The 18,907-nt window shown below is 50.7% G+C and overlaps 1 protein-coding gene across 1 annotated transcript; it reads left to right on the top strand.

The window, feature by feature from the left end:
* Positions 1 to 14,118: 14,118 nt before the first annotated feature.
* LOC310829064 (uncharacterized protein) lies at positions 14,119 to 15,996 on the top strand. Its single transcript, XM_083707235.1, has 7 exons — positions 14,119 to 14,350; positions 14,429 to 14,507; positions 14,616 to 14,668; positions 14,756 to 14,810; positions 14,899 to 14,948; positions 15,063 to 15,121; positions 15,306 to 15,996. The coding sequence occupies exons 1-7, from the start codon at positions 14,265 to 14,267 to the stop codon at positions 15,377 to 15,379; spliced, it is 456 nt and encodes a 151-aa protein (XP_083563361.1). The 5' UTR covers positions 14,119 to 14,264; the 3' UTR covers positions 15,380 to 15,996.
* Positions 15,997 to 18,907: the final 2,911 nt, after the last annotated feature.

Here is an 18,907-nt window from a genome sequence, read left to right as displayed (position 1 = left end):
TTCGACTTTGAGAAAGTACTGTTGCGTTTCTGAAGGCAAAGGAAGGACTGGACCCTGATTAATACAATGGACCCGAGGCTTGACCAGCAAGACTCTGGGAGGAAGGTGCACATCCCACTCCCTGGCCCAGGTCGTTTAACACAGCGTTTGTAAGAACGAATCAGATTTCCTCTGAGCATTTCAAAAAATCCCCATGTGGAGACAAAGTCACATCAGAGGAAACCTCTTAACTACAAAGAACTACCGTATTTTTCGCTCTATAAGACTCAGTAAAGGTAAAAGGTAAAGGTACCCCTGCCCGTACGGGCCAGTCTTGCCAGACACTGGGGTTGTGCGCCCATCTCACTCAAGAGGCCAGGGGCCAGCGCTGTCCGGAGACACTTCCGGGTCACGTGGCCAGCGTGACATCGCTGCTCTGGCGAGCCAGAGCCGCACACGGAAACGCCGTTTACCTTCCCGCTGGTAAGCGGTCCCTATTTATCTACTTGCACCCGGAGGTGCTTTCGAACTGCTAGGTTGGCAGGCGCTGGGACCGAGCAGCGGGAGCGCACCCCGCCGCGGGGATTCGAACCGCCGACCTTTCGATCGGCAAGTCCTAGGCGTTGAAGCTTTAACCCACAGCGCCACCTGCGTCCCCTATAAGACTCACCAGACCATAAAACGCACCTAGTTTTTGGAGGATGAAAACAAGAAAAAATATTCTGAATCCCAGAAGCCAGAACAGCAAGAGGGATCGCTGCGCAGCGAAAGCAGCGATCCCTCTTGCTGTTCTGGCTTCAGGGATAGCTGCGCAGCCTGCATTCGCTCCATAAGATGCACACACATTTCCCCTTACTTTTTAGGAGGGAAAAAGTGAGTCTTATAGAGCAAAAAATACGGTATTTGCCATTTCAGCATGCATACATGTTCAGGCTAACTAAACAAGAACCAAGGAGGAATGCATTTAGTAAACCCCGGAAGGAAAGGAAGGACGGGCATTTTATCACCTCCATGTGAACTCTGTTCCTGGCCCTAAGATCTACCTAAAGATTAACAAAAGCTACATCAAAGCTACCTCCTTATCTTTATGTACCCAGGATGCCTGGTAAGCAACTGGTCTGTGTTAGAATGCTTTACACGTGACCGTCAGGCATAGAGAAAATGGGGCAGAGACGCAGAGGCTTGTGGGATTGATCAGAAATCAAGTCAATGACCCAAACCCAGTCAAAGGGATGCTTTCACCGCTGCCACAATGGCTTGCTCTATTTTTCATAATTCCTCATAGCAATCCTGCATGACCACTACAAAGCACTAGATCATTCTGAGAGATGATGCAGAAAGAGTCGATGGGCAGCAGGACGGCCTTTCTGGGGAGGCGGGGGTCTCTCCTTCCTTGGAAGCTTTTAAGCAGAGGTTGGGTGGCCGTCTGTCCCAGGTTCTTGAGCAGGGATTCCTGCATTGCAGGGGGCTGGGCTGGATGACCTTTGGGGGCTCCCTTCCAACTCTACAAATCTATGATTCTATGGGAATGTGAAGAGGCACCCAGCGGATTCAGACTAGGGCTGGGCGATATCTTATTTTCAGCATCTCAATATATCGCCAGCTAAACATTGTGCTATCTAGTACCAATATATTGTGATGCCTGAAATAAGGATGGAGCTATGTAGAGGCTCAGCACCCTCTTTCTCAGAGTGGCTGAGCAGACAGCTTGCAGTATTCCATGGGGTTCATACCTTGCCTTTCAATATACCTTTCGCCTCTGGGAAGCCCACAAGAAGAACTCCACTCTCTCCAAAAAAGTCCTCTCCTGTGGCTCCTACACAGAAGTAAGTTGCTGCCTTGTAGGAACATAAGAAGAGCCTGCTGGATCAGGCCAAGAGCCCACCAAGTCCAGCATCCTGTTCTCACAAGCAGGATCCGAGTTCAAGAGTAACCCTCTTCCCTCCTGTGGTCTCCAGCAGCTGGGATCCAGAGGCTCACAAATTCTGGCCAGCTTTTCATGGGTAGTACCCATCGATCGCTCTCTCCTCCCCCTCGAGCTTGCCTGATCCTCTTCTAAAGCCAAGTTGCTGGCCTTCCCTGCCTCCTGCGGCGGCAGGGAGTTCCACAGTTTCTGCTCTGCCTCTGCACTTGGAAGGCCCTCAGAGCAGCCTATTCCCAACCTGGCGCCCTCCACTTTCAGACTACAACTCCCATCAGCCCCAGCCAGTAGGGGTCACGTGATGGGAGTGATGTAAGAAAAATGAAATAAGTGCACTAGAAATGAAATAAGTGCACCCTAACCCAGAAAACAAACCCATAGGAGCTTGCAAAACCCACACCTTAAAACAGGGTCTCTAGTTTTACTTTGACCGATGAGCAAACATTGAAGGTGTGTAAGTCGTTTGATTGGGTTTGAGCTGAAACGGTGATCCCTGTTTTTTTATAACTGCTTTGGCGACCACGAAGGGACTTTCGTGTTGGTTTCTGCTTCCTTCACTGAGCAGCGAAGTGCTTGTCACAAGACAATGCTTACATTCCACAGTCAAGTGCTGTTGGGTTTTCTCACGGGAAAGGAGACTGGATGTGACGTACACTGGTTTCCTGTTTTTCACTGTTCTTTGCAGTTCAGTGTGATTCTCTCCGTGCTTTAGAGGAGAGAGGATGCCTTTCTCTGCTCCGGCAGAGGGAAAATGTTTTTCTGTAAATTACCAGCTTTGAAGTGTAAATAAAGTAATATAGAGCATGTTGGCACGTACTTTTCATCATTCCGCTGTGCACTGGACACTGCTTATCTCCAACATTTGGTTCCGGGCCCAGAAAAACGCAGTGTTTTGAGAATGGACTCCAGAAGTCGGGCTCCTGGCAAAGGAACAAAGGAGCAAAGAATTGGAGTGCCGGCAAAGGATCGGAATGCAGAGGGCCGGATCGGACGATATCTCTGCGCGTCAAGATGATTTGATGAGGTATGTGCTACAGCTCCGGGCAGCCTGCCAGCTTCTAATTAATGGCTTTATGGCTGGACTTTGAACTTTTATAGCCGGTTTTGCCGTGGCACAGGCAAAAGGCTAGAAGGATAAATTTTTCCTATGCTGGGGGAAATCGAAAGTAAAGCAGCTGCAGCAGTGTCGCAGCATGAATTTAAGACAGCAGAGAGAACTTTCACTTTTGAACTTGCCTTTGGAATGCGGTTTGAAGCAGCTGCAGATAAGCAAAGCAGTTAAGCAGAAAGGCACAGGTTCACAAAGCAGAGGCTGTTTTTGAATTTGCTTTTGGATTGATGCAGCTGTACACAGACGCAGCATGTATAAAGCAGCCTGATTTAAAGCAGCAAAGATGACGCTAAAGGCTAATGCCAAAGTCATGATGGCCCTTCAGGATGCTTGTGGGATTCCTAAGCTCAATAGGAAGAACTATGCGGACTGGGTTCTCTATGCAGAGGCTATTCTGCGGAAAGAGGGTCTGTTTAAAGTTATTACAGAGACCCCCCCAGCTCCAGTTACAGATGAATGGAAAGCTATGGATTCCAAGGCAAGGGGAACTCTTACGTTGATAGTATCCCCAGAAGAGCTCTGTCTGTTGCGTGATAAGACCTCAGCCAGAGAAATTTGGGACGCTTTGAGAGAGGCTCACTTGAGGACAGAAGCTGGGTCCACAATGTTTTACTTTAACAAGCTGCATAATATGGCTCTTGCTGAAGGTGGAGATGTGCGTATACATCTGATGGAGATGCAGAATCTGAGACATGAGCTGCAACAGAGAGGACTCAACTTTCCAGAGGAAGTGTATTCCTTTATGATTCTACAATCTTTGGGTTCAGGTTGGGAGTCTGTTGCGACTCAGATTGCTGTACAGCCAACTGCTCAGCTAACAGTGGACTATGTTACTGCCGTGATATTGAATGAAGCGGATCGCCGGGGTGCTAGCTGCATCAACAAGGGGGAGACTTCACAGACGTCATCCCATAGTGCAGTGGAACCACCAGATGGCGCCAAAGCTTTGAAGGCAGTGAAATGCTACACGTGTGGACGTCTAGGCCATATGAAGAGGGAATGCAGATATCCCAGGGCCAAGACAGAGCAGCGCAGCGAAAGCTCATCGCGTGGAAAAGGCCGAGGCAAAGGCAAAGGTCCGGTGTCCAGGACAACGCAGCACAAGGCAATGGTCTCACGCTTCACTCCAAAGGTTGCAGAGGTCCAGAAGACATCTAGATCTTTCTTCGTTGTTGATTCAGCGGCGACCCACCACATGTGCAACGATAAGCGACTGTTCGTGTCTTTTACACCGCAGGAAGGTGCGATTCACCAGGCGGATGACCACACAATCCCCAGTAAAGGCTACGGAACTGTTGTTCTTCACAGTTTGGACTTATCGATACAGGATGTGCTTTATGTGCCAGATGCCAAGCATAATCTGCTCAGCATTGGACAGCTGAATGAGCGGAAAATTGACGTTTCCTTTAAGAACAAAAGGTGCATCATCACAAAGAAAAATGATTATGTATTGCATGCTGAATATGTTGATCGTTTGTATGTTTTGTATTTTGATGATGTTGTGCAGGATGACACTTGTTGCATTGCAGGTTCTAACAAAAGTTTGCATGCAGAATGTATTCACGATTTTCATCGAAAATTTGGTCATTTGCATTTTGAGGCAGTATCTAAAATGCCTGCCTTGGTTGAAGGTATGACTATTAAACCCTGCAGGTACCACATGAAGTGCAAGGCATGCGCAGCAAACAAAGTGAAAATGGCTGTGAAAGGTAAGGTGTCTAGTAGGCAAGCTACAGAACCATACCAGGTTGTTCATGCTGATTTGGTTGGACCACTAGCGCCCTCTTTGGGTGGAAACAGGTACTTCATGGTTCTCATTGATGCATTTTCCAGGTATATTTATGTGTACAATCTCAAGCAGAAATCAGAGGCTTTTCCAAGGTTCAAGGAATTCTGTGCTTGGTTGGGAAATGTGCATGGTAAGAAGGTAAAGACTCTTTTCAGTGATCGCGGGGGAGAATTCACTTCTCAGCAGTTTGAAGCTTTTCTGACTGAGAAAGGAATTCAACACGATTTGTCTAGTCCTCGCTCGCCATGGCAGAATGGACTTGCGGAACGAGCAAATCAGACATTGCTTCAAGGGTTAAAAACCTTGCTGCATGATGCCAATCTTCCAGAGAGTTATTGGGCCGAAGCTCTCTCATGTTTCACTTACAGTTATAATCGCAGGTTATCTTCAGCGATTGGTTGTACCCCCTATGAGAAGATGTTTGGCAAGAAGCCATACATCAAACACATGAAAATTTTTGGTTCTGACATGTGGGTTCACTCACCACAAAACTCCAAGTTAGACAAGCGTGGATTGCATGGTATCTTTCTAGGTTATCAGAAAGGGTCTTACAGAATAATGATGACTGACTCTAAGGCAATTAAGCTCACAAGAAGTGTTGAGTACAATGCCAAGTGGGGGGAGAATGTGGGAATTTTCCAATGTTATCCTGATGACAGTGATGAAACTGAGGATAGTCAAAAGCAACCGCAACAACCCACACCCACTGATGAAGGTTCTGATTCTGAGTCTGAAACTGAATCGGGTGATTCAGAGGATTTCAAGAGTGCGAAAGCCTCTATGCGACCCTCTGAAAGCTCTGATCAAGAATTGGAGGAACCATTGTTCACAATAGGTCACTTTTCTCCTAAGAAGGAAGAGGAGAGTGTTGAAGACTTAAGGCTAATTCGCAGGTCACAGAGAGCAACAAAAGGCAGACCTCCAAAGAGATTTGCTGATGAGTTTGCTAAGATAGCAGTAACAGCTGTTAAAAGCTCCAAGAAGGTGTTTGAACCTTCAAGTTTCCAAGAAATCCAGGATTTGGATTCAAAGGAAGCTGAGCCATGGTTAAATGCCATGAAGGCTGAGCTTGATTCCTTGGAAAGGAACAAAACATGGGATCTTGTTCCAGTAGTTCCAGGAATGAAACTGCTTGGAAGCAAATGGGTCTTCAAAGCGAAGACAGATCAAAATGGCAAGATAGTCAGACACAAAGCCAGATTGGTAGCCAGAGGTTTTGCACAGGTACCAGGTGAAGACTATCACGAGACCTACTCACCCACCGTGAGGTATGAGAGCATTAGGCTTATGCTCAAGCTAGCTGCAGAGGAGAATCTACACATTAGTCACCATGATGTGAATACAGCTTTTCTGTACGGATCTCTAGATGAATCACTTTATATGCTTCCACCTGATGGCGTACAGGTAAAACAGGGATTTGTTTGTGCTCTGAAGAAGTCCCTTTATGGTCTCAAACAAAGTGCACGGTGTTGGCACACAAAACTCACTGAAGTATTGTTTTCTCTAGGTTTTAAGCAAGGGAAAGCTGATCCATGCGTATTTGTCAAAGAGGAGGGGCAAAAGAAACTGTATTGTTTGTTTTATGTTGATGATCTTTTATTCTTTTGGAAGGATATCACAATGTACAATAATGCCCTAGCTCAATTGAAAGAGCACTTTGACATGAAAGATCTTGGTGAGGTAAACAACTACCTATCTCTGGAAATAGAGAGAGATCAAGATGGTAACATTCTAATACACCAGTCACGTAAAATTGCTGATGTGTTAAGCAAACTAAACCTGATGGATGCTAACCCTGTAGACACACCGATGACAACAGGTTATCAGGTAGATGACACTGGAGAAGCATTTTCTGATACTACACTGTACAGAAGTGTGCTAGGCAAGCTAAACTTCATTGCCAGATGTTCAAGACCTGACATTGCTGTTAGCTGTAATTTGCTAAGCAGACAAGTCAACAATCCTACTGTTAAGGATTGGAAAGCTCTGAAACGCATAGCGCGGTATTTGAAAGGCACTATGCATTACAGACTGAGATTTAACAATCAGAAGTCTGGTGGTCTTGAGATATTTGCAGATGCAAGTTTTGGAAGTGACACTACAGACAGGAAAAGTACGTCTGGAGTTTGCTATAAGTACAATCAGGGTCTATTTGATTGGTCATGCAAGAAGCAAACAACAGTTAGCTTAAGTACTTGTGAAGCTGAACTGAATGCACTGTCTTATTCACTCAAGGATTGTGAATGGTTGTTACAATTGTGCAAAGACATGAAAATTCCTGTCAAATGTCCAATCCAGGTTTACCAGGACAACAAAGCATGTTTGGCTTTGCTGAATTCTGAAGGTTGTAAGCAAAGCACGAAGCACTTGCAATTGAAGTTGCAACATGCTAGGGAACGTATTCAGAAGGGACTCGTAACTGTGTCCTATATGCCAGGTAATGAAATTCCTGCTGATGTATTGTCCAAGATTGTATCAAGGGATCAACACTGTACCTATGTGCAGAAGTTGGGTTTGTACTGATATTGTACGAACACGCTGCCCAGTGATGTTCACAGAAAGGGGGAGGATGTTGGTTTCTGCTTCCTTCACTGAGCAGCGAAGTGCTTGTCACAAGACAATGCTTACATTCCACAGTCAAGTGCTGTTGGGTTTTCTCACGGGAAAGGAGACTGGATGTGACGTACACTGGTTTCCTGTTTTTCACTGTTCTTTGCAGTTCAGTGTGATTCTCTCCGTGCTTTAGAGGAGAGAGGATGCCTTTCTCTGCTCCGGCAGAGGGAAAATGTTTTTCTGTAAATTACCAGCTTTGAAGTGTAAATAAAGTAATATAGAGCATGTTGGCACGTACTTTTCATCATTCCGCTGTGCACTGGACACTGCTTATCTCCAACATTTCGGTCCATCTGTTTTGGGGGTGCCAGAGATCCTGACAACCCAGCATGCGCCTTTTGAGAGGCTGCCCCTCTCTCCCAGCTGACGCGGGAGGAACGCGGATAAAATGCCATCCCTGCATGACGACCAAGACAGGTGCCTCAGACAAATATGTACCCCACCTTCCCCACCTGTGGTGGGCACATGTACGGATGCTCCTCAGTGCCCGACTTAACAAAGCAGAAAGAGGCAAAATTCTGACTGCAGCAGGAGAGGCTCAAAGGCAGCCAAAATGCCCACCAGAAAAATATCAGGGCGAACCACAGTGGAATCACAACACCCTTGTTGCAGGAATTTATGTAAAAGGGGGGGGGGTTGCCCTTCCAGCAGATTTCACACACACACACACACACACACACACACACACACAACTACCAAATTCAACACTCCTGCAAATGTCCCCACAAAACACTTCACCAGTTTATTTCCTATCTCTATTCAAAAGGGCCTGAGCTGCACATTACCAAATGTAACAATGCACTGATAAATGTATTTACGTCCTGATTTTTAGAAAGTCATATAAAATCGCTCCAGTATCGGATTTGCATCTTTCCAACTTTGTTCTGTTCAGGAAAGGAATGGCTACTAAGGGGGGAGCCTGGGATGTGGGCAGCCATAATCCTGAAACCTGAGATCAGGTACACAGCAGCCTCTTGCACAAGCGATAATCACTGGCATCCTGGCAAACGGGTAGCCATCCTGTGGACAATAGCAAACCATCCAGGAATGGGCTAGGTTCTTGGTGGGGACAAAGAGGTGTGATTAACTGGGGGGGGGACACCAGGAACTTGTAAATATTTCTTTTGTATTCCTTGATGGGTTTGAGGTGGAGGTCAAGAGGAGGCCCTCCCTATTTGTGGTGTATTTGTGATGTATGCATGATGCATTTTTAGGGGTGTTGTGGGTATCTTTGTAAAACTGATAAAAGTGGGAGCTGCCCTTTGTTCTGGGCTCCTTCCTGCTTCTCCCATGCGGTGGGTGGAAGCCCTGTTGCAACAGTCCCTCAAGATAAAGACCAGGCCTACTGGCTGCTGCTTTGCTCCTCTATTCCTGGCTGGTGTCTTTGGTAATCCAAGTGAGCCCAAGGATTTTCCTATAACACCCTTGAAGGTGCTGGAGTTTTAAGAAAGCATAGAATCATAGAGTTGGAAGAGACCACGAAGGCCATCGAGTCCAACCCCCTGCCAAGCAGGAAACCCCATCAGAGCACTCCTGACATATGGTTGTCAAGCCTCTGCTTAAAGACCTCCAAGGAAGGAGACTCCACCACACTCCTTGGCAGCAAATTCCACTGTCAAACAGCTCTTACTGTCAGGAAGTTCTTCCTAATGTTTAGGTGGAATCTTCTTTCTTGTAGTTTGGATCCATTGCTCCGTGTCCGCTTCTCTGGAGCAGCAGAAAACAACCTTTCTCCCTCCTCTATGTGACATCCTTTTATATATTTGAACATGGCTATCATATCATCTCTTAACCTCCTCTTCTCCAGGCTAAACATGCCCAGCTCCCTTAGCTGTTCCTCATAAGGCATCGTTTCCAGGCCTTTGACCATTTTGGTTGCCCTCCTCTGGACACGTTCCAGTTTGTCAGTGTCCTTCTTGAACTGTGGTGCCCAGAACTGGACACAGTACTCCAGGTGAGGTCTGACCAGAGCAGAATACAGTGGCACTATTACTTCCCTTGATCTAGATGCTATACTCCTATTGATGCAGCCCAGAATTGCGTTGGCTTTTTTAGCTGCCGCGTCACACTGTTGGCTCATGTCAAGTTTGTGGTCAACCCAGACTCCTAGATCCTTTTCACATGTACTGCTCTCAAGCCAGGTGTCACCCATCTTGTATTTGTGCCATCTTGTATTTTTTTTGCCCAAGTGCAATACTTTACATTTCTCCCTGTTAAAATTCATCTTGTTTGTTTTGGCCCAGTTCTCTAATCTGTCAAGGTCGTTTTGAAGTGTGATCCTGTCCTCTGGGGTGTTAGCCACCCCTCCCAGTTTGGTGTCATCTGCAAATTTGATCAGGATGCCCTTGAGTCCATCATCCAAGTCGTTGATAAAGATGTTGAATAAGACCGGGCCCAAGACAGAACCCTGTGGCACCCCACTAGTCACTCTTCTCCAGGATGAAGAGGAACCATTGATGAGCACCCTTCGGGTTCAGTCAGTCAGCCAGTTACAAATCCACTGAGTGGTAGCATAGTCAAGACCGCATTTTACCAGCTTCTTTACAAGAATATCATGGGGCACCTTGTCAAATGCCTTGCTGAAATCAAGGTAGGCTACATCCACTGCGTTCCCTTCATCTACCAGGCTTGTAATTCTGTCAAAAAACGAGATCAGGTTAGTCTGCCATGACTTATTTTTCAGAAATCCATGCTGACTATTGGTGATCACAGCATTCCTTTCTAGGTGCTCACAGACTGTTTGTTTAATGATCTGCTCCAGAATCTTCCCTGGTATTGATGTCAGACTGACTGGGCAGTAATTATTTGGGTCCTCTCTTTTCCCCTTTTTGAAAATAGGGACAACATTTGCCCTCCTCCAGTCTGCCGGGACTTCGCCTGTTCTCCAGGAATTCTCAAAGATGACTGCCAGTGGTTCTGAGATCACATCTGCCAGTTCTTTTAATACTCTTGGATGCAGTTCATCTGGCCCTGGAGACTTGAATACATCTAAACTAGCCAAGTATTCTTGTACTATCTCCTTAGTTATTCTGGGCTGTGTTTCCTCTGCTGAATCATTTGCTCCAAATTCTTCAGGTCGGGCATTGTTTTCTTTATCGGAGAAGACTGAGGCAAAGAAGGCATTGAGGAGTTCAGCCCTTTCTGTGTCCCCTGTTTGCATTTCACCATCTTCTCCTCTGAGTGACCCCACTGTTTCTTTGTTCTTCCTTTTGCTACAAACATACCCATAAAAGCCTTTTTTGTTGCTTTTAACCTCTCTAGCAAGCCTGAGTTCATTCTGTGCTTTAGCTTTTCTGACTTTGTGTCTACACGTGCTGGCTATTTGTTTGAATTCCTCTTTGGTGGTTTCCCCCCTTTTCCATTTTTTGTACACATCCTTTTTAAATCTTAACTCAGTTAAAAGTTCTTTAGATAGCCACCCTGGCTTCTTTAGGCACCTTCCATGTTTCCGTCTCATTGGTATTGCCTCAAGTTGTGCTTTTACTATCTCCCTCTTAACAAACTCCCAGCCATCATGAACTCCCTTTCCTTTTAGTATTACTGTCCATGGGATCTCACCCAGCACTTCCCTAAGTTTTATGAAGTCGGCTTTCTTAAAGTCAAGAAATTGAGTCCTAGTATGCTTGGCTGCTCCTTTCCGCTGTATAGTAAACTTCAGAAGAGCATGATCACTCGCGCCTAATGATCCTTCCACTTCTACCCCACTAACCAGGTCATCAACATTGGTTAGGACCAGATCTGAAATGGCTGTTCCTCTTGTTGCTTCTCCCACTTTCTGGACAACGAAATTGTCTGCAAGGCCAGTGAGGAATCTGTTTGACCTTATGCTCTTGGCTGAGTTTGACATTCAACAAATATCCGGGTAATTGAAGTCCCCCATTACTACTATCTCCCTTCCTTTTGCATGCTTGGCCATCTGTTCCAGGAAGGCATCATCTATGTCCTCCGTTTGGCTTGGGGATCTATAGTAAACTCCTACAATGAGGTCACTGTTATTCTTCTCTCCCTTAAATTTGACCCAAATGCTCTCACTTTGGCTTTGAGGTTCTAAATCTTGGATCTCTTCACAGGTATACACATCCCTGACATATAACGCCACTCCTCCTCCTTTCTTGTCTGATCTGTTTCTCTGAAATAGATTGTATCCCTCCATTATTACATTCCAGTCGTGGGACTTATCCCACCAGGTAAGCAGTATGAGACAGAATTAAAGCTGCAGGCAGCGGTGGAGGAACCCTCTATGGAACCCGGGGTGGGATGCCGAGGGGCGGGCAAACCGCCCGGTGATGGACGCATGATGTCCGTACAGGCTGCACATGTGCGGCATCCCGTACGGTCGCCATGCGAGAGGCAGCCTGTACGGATGCCCGTATGGACGGCACACGAGAGCGGCAGCGTGGCATCCGTACAGACTGCACGCACCCTCGGCCGCTCTACAGCTGGGGGGGAGGGAGGGGCCATCTTGTCACCCCCTCCACCCCCCACTTCGTACGCCCCTGCCTGCAGGGCAGCTATCCATCAATCAGACTAACATTCAAGCAGTCATACGAAAACCCAACAAGCGTCCGTCCGAATATTATACCCGTTTGTGCTCAGCGATAAAGATTTGGGGAGGGCAAGACCCTGAGAAGGCAGACAGTCAGCTCACCCACAAAATTTTCTTTCAAGATCAATCATCCCCTGACACCGAAAAGGTCAGGAGTATCCAGCTAGGCTATGACAGGAAGCTGATCTTTCCAAAGCAATGTCCATCTTTAACAGCGGAGATATAAGGGGAAAGGAGGAGATGAAGGAGGACGGAGAGGAGGAGGAGGCAGCGGCCGCAGTTCTCACAACAGGAGGAGGAATGGCAGCAGCAGCCTCCGCTGGCCATGGACTTGTTGAAACCAGGAACGGGGGGTGGGCAGTTAAACGACTCCCCCAAAATCCCAAGTCCCCACCACAGCCTCTAACTAAGGCCAGGACAAGGACCGTGGACACAGGCACCAGACACACATAACGGGGGGAAAAGCTCAGAAAAGAAAACTGTAGCAATAAGTGAATACCATGTATTGTACTGTTCCCCCTGACTATCCAATATAGAATCAAATAATTCGCCAAAACTCAATGGTTTGCGCCTTCCTTTTCAACACTGCGATGTACCATCCTTTCAGAATATTTAGCTGCTGACACATTGCGACGTTGAAAAGCTGGTCGCACTCGGCCCTACTCATGAGATAAAGGTAAAGGGACCCCTGGCCGTTAGGTCCAGTCGTGGCCGACTCTGGGGTTGCGGCGCTCATCTCACTTTATTGGCCGAGGGAGCCAGCATACAGCTTCCGGGTCATGTGGCCAGCATGACTAAGCCACTTCTGGCGAACCAGAGCAGCGCACGGAAACGCCGTTTACCTTCCCGCCGGAGTGGTACCTATTTATCTACTTGCACTTTGACGTGCTTTCAAACTGCTAGGTTGGCAGGAGCAGGGACTGAGCAACGAGAGCTCACCCTGTTGCAGGGATTCGAACCGCTGACCTTCTGATCGGCAAGTCCTAGGCTCTGTGGTTTAACCCGCAGCGCCACCCGCGTCATGAGATAACTGGGGCCAATTCCATTGGATGTGTCGTTTCTCTCCACATTGGTAACACCCCAATGAAGTCTGTTACGGAAAAATTATGGGTGCAGGTTTACTCCACTGCTCAGTTCGTTGGGTTGCCACTCCCCACAGGTCTTGTCAGCAAAAGAAGGAGTTTCCAGCAAAGTACAGTGGCACCTTGGTTCTCAAACGCTTTGGTTCTCAAACTCCGAAGTAAGTGTTCCGGTTTTTGAACATTTTTCGGAAGCCAAACATCTGATGCGGCTGTCAGCTATTGTTTCCAGGGCACCTGCACCAATCAGAAGCTGCGCCTTGGTTTCTGAACCTTTCAGAAGTCAAATGGAATTCCAGAACAGATTAAGTTTGGCGCTTTTGTTTTTGCTATTTATTTTGCTGCTTTTTTTTTTAAAGCCTTTTTAGTTTAATTTGTTTTTGTGACTGTGTGGAACCCAAATTTTGCAACCTTCCCTCCTAGCGGGATTGCTCCATTCCCTCCATATCCTTTGCCATCTGTTTCTGAAGCTTTCCCAACTCTACAGTACCCATTTTAATTTTTTTTAAGTTGTATGCTGCTGTGCCATTATATGGCATTATATGGGGTGCTGCTGTTTATAATAATAAATGCAAACAATAAAAAACATATAAAATTTAAAATCAGAAATCTGCTAAGCTTTGTGGAGCAACCTCCTGCCTGCCTAGGCTTGTCGCACAGAAACCTTACCAGCAGGTGTTTGGAAGTGGATACCATCTCCCGTGGCAGGGAGTTCCGCAGGGGTGGGCAGATGGCACGAGAGGCTCGCTTTGTGCTCTGCTTGCAAGGGACTCCAGGGGCACCTAGCCCAACCCGCGGCCTTCAGAGGCTGCCTCCCGAGGGGGTCTCGCAGGGTTGGGGGTCCCACGCGGGGGGGACCTTTCCCCCGCGCGCCAGCAGGGGGCGCCCGAACCCCGCCCTGCCCGCTCCGTGGGGAAGGGGCTCCTTTTCACGTGCAGGTGTGTATGCATGCGCGCGTGTATTCTGGGGGTGCACGTGCACTTCCTTCCCGCGACCACTGGGGGAGGGAGGAGGGGGCGGAGTCTTCTCGGGGGCGGGGCTCCCATAGGGGCGGCTCCCCCTCCCGGCCTGCTCCCCCCCCGCGAGGAAGTATTTGCACTGAAAGGAAAAGGGGGGGCGAAAGAAGAGGCGGAGCCGCCAGAAGAGCCCCCCCACTTCGCGGCTGGCTCGCCGCCTCTTCCTCCGGGGGGGGCTGGGATGCGACGCGTCGGGCTGGGGGGCCCCCCATGGAGCGCATGGAAGTGGAGCCCAGCGGGGCGGGGGGGGCCCTGCGGAGGTCCAACAGCGCCCCCCTCCTGCCGGGGTCCTGCGGGTAGGAGAGGGGGGTCCGCGGGGGGGGTCCCGGCGCAGCCCGTGACGCAACTCACCCCCCGCCTTTCCTTCCTTGCAGGACCCCCCCGCGGAAGGAGGAGCCGGCCGGGCCCCCCCGGAGCCGCCGCAGCAGCGTCTGCCTGGACAGCGGGCTGGGGGTGAGCGCCCCCCATAGCCGCATTGCAAGAGGGGGGCTCTGCATGTGCCCCCCCCTGAAAGCCCCCGCTTGCAAACGCTCATTGCCCTTCCCCTTTTTCTCTTGCAAGGTTGAGGCCATGAGCGAGACGCTCCCCAGAGTTTGGGGGCCCCCCAGCAGCAGGTGAGGCTTTTCTTTTAGGGGGTGCAAAATGGGGGGGGGGGACACCTGGCCCCGCAGCTCCAGCTTCAGCTTGTCCTGCTTTTGCAGGGCGCCCCCCAGCGGCCTCCACGGCAGCAGCCCCGGCCCGGGGACCAGCTATGGGGTGAGTGTGGGGCGCAGAGGAGACCCGGGGAGGGAGGGGATTCGCAGGGGCAGCCCCCCCTAATTGTTTCCCTGTCTCTCTCTCCCAGTTTCCCAGCCCCCCCAGCGCTGCGACCCCCCACTCCTGGCATCTCCAGAGGTGGGTCGGAGGGGGTTGGGATGGATGACCCTGGGGGGCCCTCCTCTGCCACTGCAGGCTTCTCTAGGTGAAGTGACATGACCTTTGCCCCCCCCATCTGCTCCCCTCTTCCAGGCTCCCCTCCTCCCCAAGCACAAGGACCCCCCCAAGGCTGGAAACCCTGAAGAGGAAAGGTAGAAAAAGAAAAGGGGGAAACATGGAAGAACAACATTAGCATTGCCGGTGGGAGGGGCCATTCTCATTTGTGGGGGGCTCCTAGAGCGTGAGCAAAATGGGGGGGTACCTGGGAGGGGGCAGTTACGGGGGGCACGATACTGATTCTCTACCCCTCACCCCCATCTCTGCTTCTCGTTGCAGGAGGACTGGACATTGACTCCCCCCCGAAAAAGCTCTTTGTTGCGGGGGTCCCCCTCACGCCCCCAGCCCCATAGCTGACCCCCCCCCAGGCGACGGCAAAGGGCACTCCAGCTCCATTCCTTGTGTTGGGGGGTTCGCATCAGGCTGTGCTCGGAGCTGGTCTTCGTTGGGGGGGGGGGAGATACCCTCCAGCAGGAAATAAGGGAGTCTTCTTCTTTAAACTTCCCCCAACATCCCCATACAAAGTGGGGGGCACCCTTGGAGTTTCTCAGGTGGGGGAGCCCAGGAGTGACTTTGCATTGGGGGGCCCAGAAGTGTTATTCCCTGACTTCACTGGGACAAGGATGCCCCCTCCCCCAGGAAGAACTGTGTACCAAGATGGACTGAAAGGGGTCTTTTATCCCACCCGCCCCTGGCCTTCCGCTACCCAATCATGTACTGTATAAACCATGGCTGGGGGGCGCAGCATTTGCAGGATTATTTTTCTATTCTATGTATATATATATAATTTGTACATATCTTCTATAAATATATAATATATATTTTTCTGTTAGGGAATTGGGGAGGGGGGTTGCCCTGGGGGTCGGGGGGGCATTGCTAGAAACAGGGAATTCCCCCCCCCCCCTTGCCACTGCTGGTGGATCTGCTGTGCATTTTGCAATTCTGTAATAAAAGGACCTTGAAGCAAGGACCCCACTGGCTCCTTATTGACTTTGCGTTTTTGGGAGGGGGGGGCGAGTTTAAAAATGTCTGCAGGCAAGAAGAATGTGCCCCACAAGGTGGTTTGGAGGGGGGGCCGAATTACAGGAAATGAAACCCCAGCGGAAGAGGAGGAAGAGGCCCTGCCAGCTGGGGGGGGGGGTGTCATCTCGCAAAACCAACCAAGGCCTGGAAAGGAACACATACAGCTGCCCCCCTCAAAATAAAATAAATGCCACTGCTGCCCTAACCAACCAACCAACCAGCTGTCCCCCCCCCAAAAAAAACATATGCAATTGGTGGGCCAAGATCCACAAGCAAAAGGGGGCTGGACTAGATGTCCCTTGGGGTCCCCACGCTACAATTCCATGAAACGCGGGACCCCCAGCTCCCCTCCAGTGATGACTACTGGGGCTCCCTGCCATGGAGGAAACGCTCTGCGCTGCACAGAAGCCCCCCGCTGCCCTTTGACCTCTGCCGCCTGCAGGTTGATTGACACTTCTTCCCGGGAACCTGCTGCCCCTCCCCCGCCCTGGGGAGGTCAAACGGAGGCCGTTGCCCTTTGACCTCTCCTGCTAGGGGCAGGCGAGCAGCTCTTTTGGGGGGGGGCCGCTCTGAGAGGAAGGTGGGGAGGGGGCTGCTTGCAGATGGGGAGGGGGCCTGCAGGGGGAGGGGGGTCAGGGTGCCCCCCAGCCCCTGCCTGGGAGGGGGCGCATGCCCTGTGCCAGGGAGGCCTGCCTGCCTTGCCAAGGCCCCGTTTTGGGCGGGGGGGGGGGGCTTTGGCGCTGCCTGGTAAAGCCAGCTGGCGTTTTGCATCGGCAGATTCAACAGCCTCTGTGGCAGGAAAGCGAGAGGCGCAGAAACGCACACACACTCACACACCCCAACACACCGGTCTGGCTTGTGGAGAAAAGCACACTCACATGGGGGGGGACCTGGGGGGGCTGCAAGGCCGAAGCCTGGCCCCGTGCCGTGGGGCGCCCTCCGTCCAGGGAGGGGGGGGAAGGGAGCCAGAGTGGCCGTTTGAAAAGCTGAGCCGCTGCCAAGCCAGCCTTGCAAGTTGGCACCGTGTCAAAGTCAGCTGGGGACGTTGAAGCTGGCGGGAGACGGAGCCACTCAAAAGCTATTTTTTCCCCGGGGAGCGCCTGCCCGGATCCACCCCAAACTCCGCACGCCGCCAGTGGGGCACCAAGGCTCCCCCCTGAATTTTTTGCAGATTTTTCCAAGCGCCCCAAAGGGGCTTTTTCAAGTGTAGAAACTTGCGTAGGGGGAAAAAGGACCAGGCTTTTCTCCGTTCACCCCTGCTCTTTTTTTCTCTCTCTCCCTCTCTCGTTGCCTCCACAATCGCACGGAAAAGGGCTGGCAGCTCCTGGGGGGGCCTGCTTGGGGAGGGGGCCCCTCTTATTTTCTTTTATTTCCTTTTGCCCCCCACACCCTCCGAATCTGGACTCCCTGGAAAAATCTAAGAGTGGGGCGAGCTGGAAGGGGGTCCCCCGATTCTGGGACCTGAACAAAAAGCGGGGGGCCAATTTTTCCTCCCTTTTGCAGGAGGGGGGGCCACACGCACACAAACCCCACGCGGATCCAGAGCGGGCAGCGTGCCAGGACTGGGTGGCAAAGGCACCAGGGCCCCCTCTTGCTATCTCTCCGTGGGTGTAAAAGTGCTTTTTAAGGGCTTCTGGAAAACCCGCCCCCCCAGCGCCCGGATGGGGGCAATGGGGCAGCAGAGGAGGTAAGTTGGAGGTGCCCAGGGAGGTGGCGTGGGGATCGGGGCCGGCTCAGGACTGTCCTTGCCCCGGGAGGAGCTGGGTGTGTTCCTTTCCACAGTTGCTGCAAGCAGGGCAGTGTGTGGTGCAGGCAGCTGAGAGGCCTGGCAGGCCCCAGACAGGATCCAGAAAATCCGGGGGGGGGCAACCCCCAGAGGACACCCCGAAACTGGCTTCGTAGGCCAAAAAAGGGGGTGGGGGTCCGATCCTGAAACAGAGAAGGGTGAAACCTCACCTCACCAAAATAGCCTAAAAGCACACCCTGTGTGGTTGGAAAACAGCAAAAAGAGGCTCCCAGGACAACAAAGGCTCGGATCTTGCGGGGGTGAAGCCCCCGGGAACCCCAGAATTAGACCGCAAGACACCCCACAATTAAGAGAGAGGAGCCCGGCCCCCCATGCGGACCCCCTCCTTTCAGAAGAAACCCGTCATTTACAGAATACACCACACCCTGCCCTCAAAGGCGTCAGCCTCTTCCTCCCAAAGGAAGGATCGGGCCCGGACGCCTCTTGGGTGTCTCACTGCAAAACAAAGGGGTGGGGTTGGTGTTTTTCAGTGGTGGGGGGGTCACGCCACCCCCCACCCGAGAATCCTGAAATTTAAGGGCACCCACCACACACAAAAACAGCAGCTGGATACACCTCTGAAGCAAAACAGGTTCCTTTTTACTCTCCCTCCACAAGAAAAAAATTAATCAAGCCCCCCCAAAAAAATATTTCGATCCCCCACCCCACAAAATATGTATATAAGCTTTCAGAGCCCCCAACCCTGAAAAGAGGGAAATAGGGAGAGCAAGGCTTGGGGCCATCGATGATTTGACTGCCATCTGCCCCACTGCCAGTCCCTGTACCCCCAAGACAGCATTTTGTGGGTGTCCTTTCAACTCATTGTCCACAAATGAGCACCCCCTGCTCCGAAAAAGACCCACGAATCCCCACACCCCCAGCCCTCCGGGGACACCCCCTCCAAGTCCTCTACTTCCCCCCGTTTTCCTTTGGAGCAAATCACACCTTGTGGCTCCTGAGGAGGCCGGCCAGGCAAAGGCTCCAGGCGCCTCAGAACTGCTCTTCGGCCATTTGCAACGTTGGAGAAAATAGGTGGGGAGGGTGGAGAGACGGAAAATGGAGGCGGCGAATT

This window comes from Podarcis gaigeae (genome assembly GCF_964106915.1).
Source record: "Podarcis gaigeae genome assembly, chromosome: 13".
In the NCBI taxonomy this organism is placed as follows: Eukaryota; Metazoa; Chordata; class Lepidosauria; order Squamata; family Lacertidae; genus Podarcis; species Podarcis gaigeae.
Note: the sequence above shows the minus strand (reverse complement) of the source record. Positions and strands in the feature narration are given on the sequence as shown.

Coding starts and splice junctions, on each gene's coding strand:
- LOC310829064 (XM_083707235.1), top strand. CDS start 14,265: ATGGAGCGCATGGAAGTGGAGCCCAGCGGGGCGGGGGGGGCCCTGCGG. Junction 14,949..15,062: donor CACTCCTGGCATCTCCAGAG/GTGGGTCGGAGG, acceptor CCCCTCTTCCAG/GCTCCCCTCCTCCCCAAGCA. Junction 15,122..15,305: donor GGAAACCCTGAAGAGGAAAG/GTAGAAAAAGAA, acceptor TTCTCGTTGCAG/GAGGACTGGACATTGACTCC.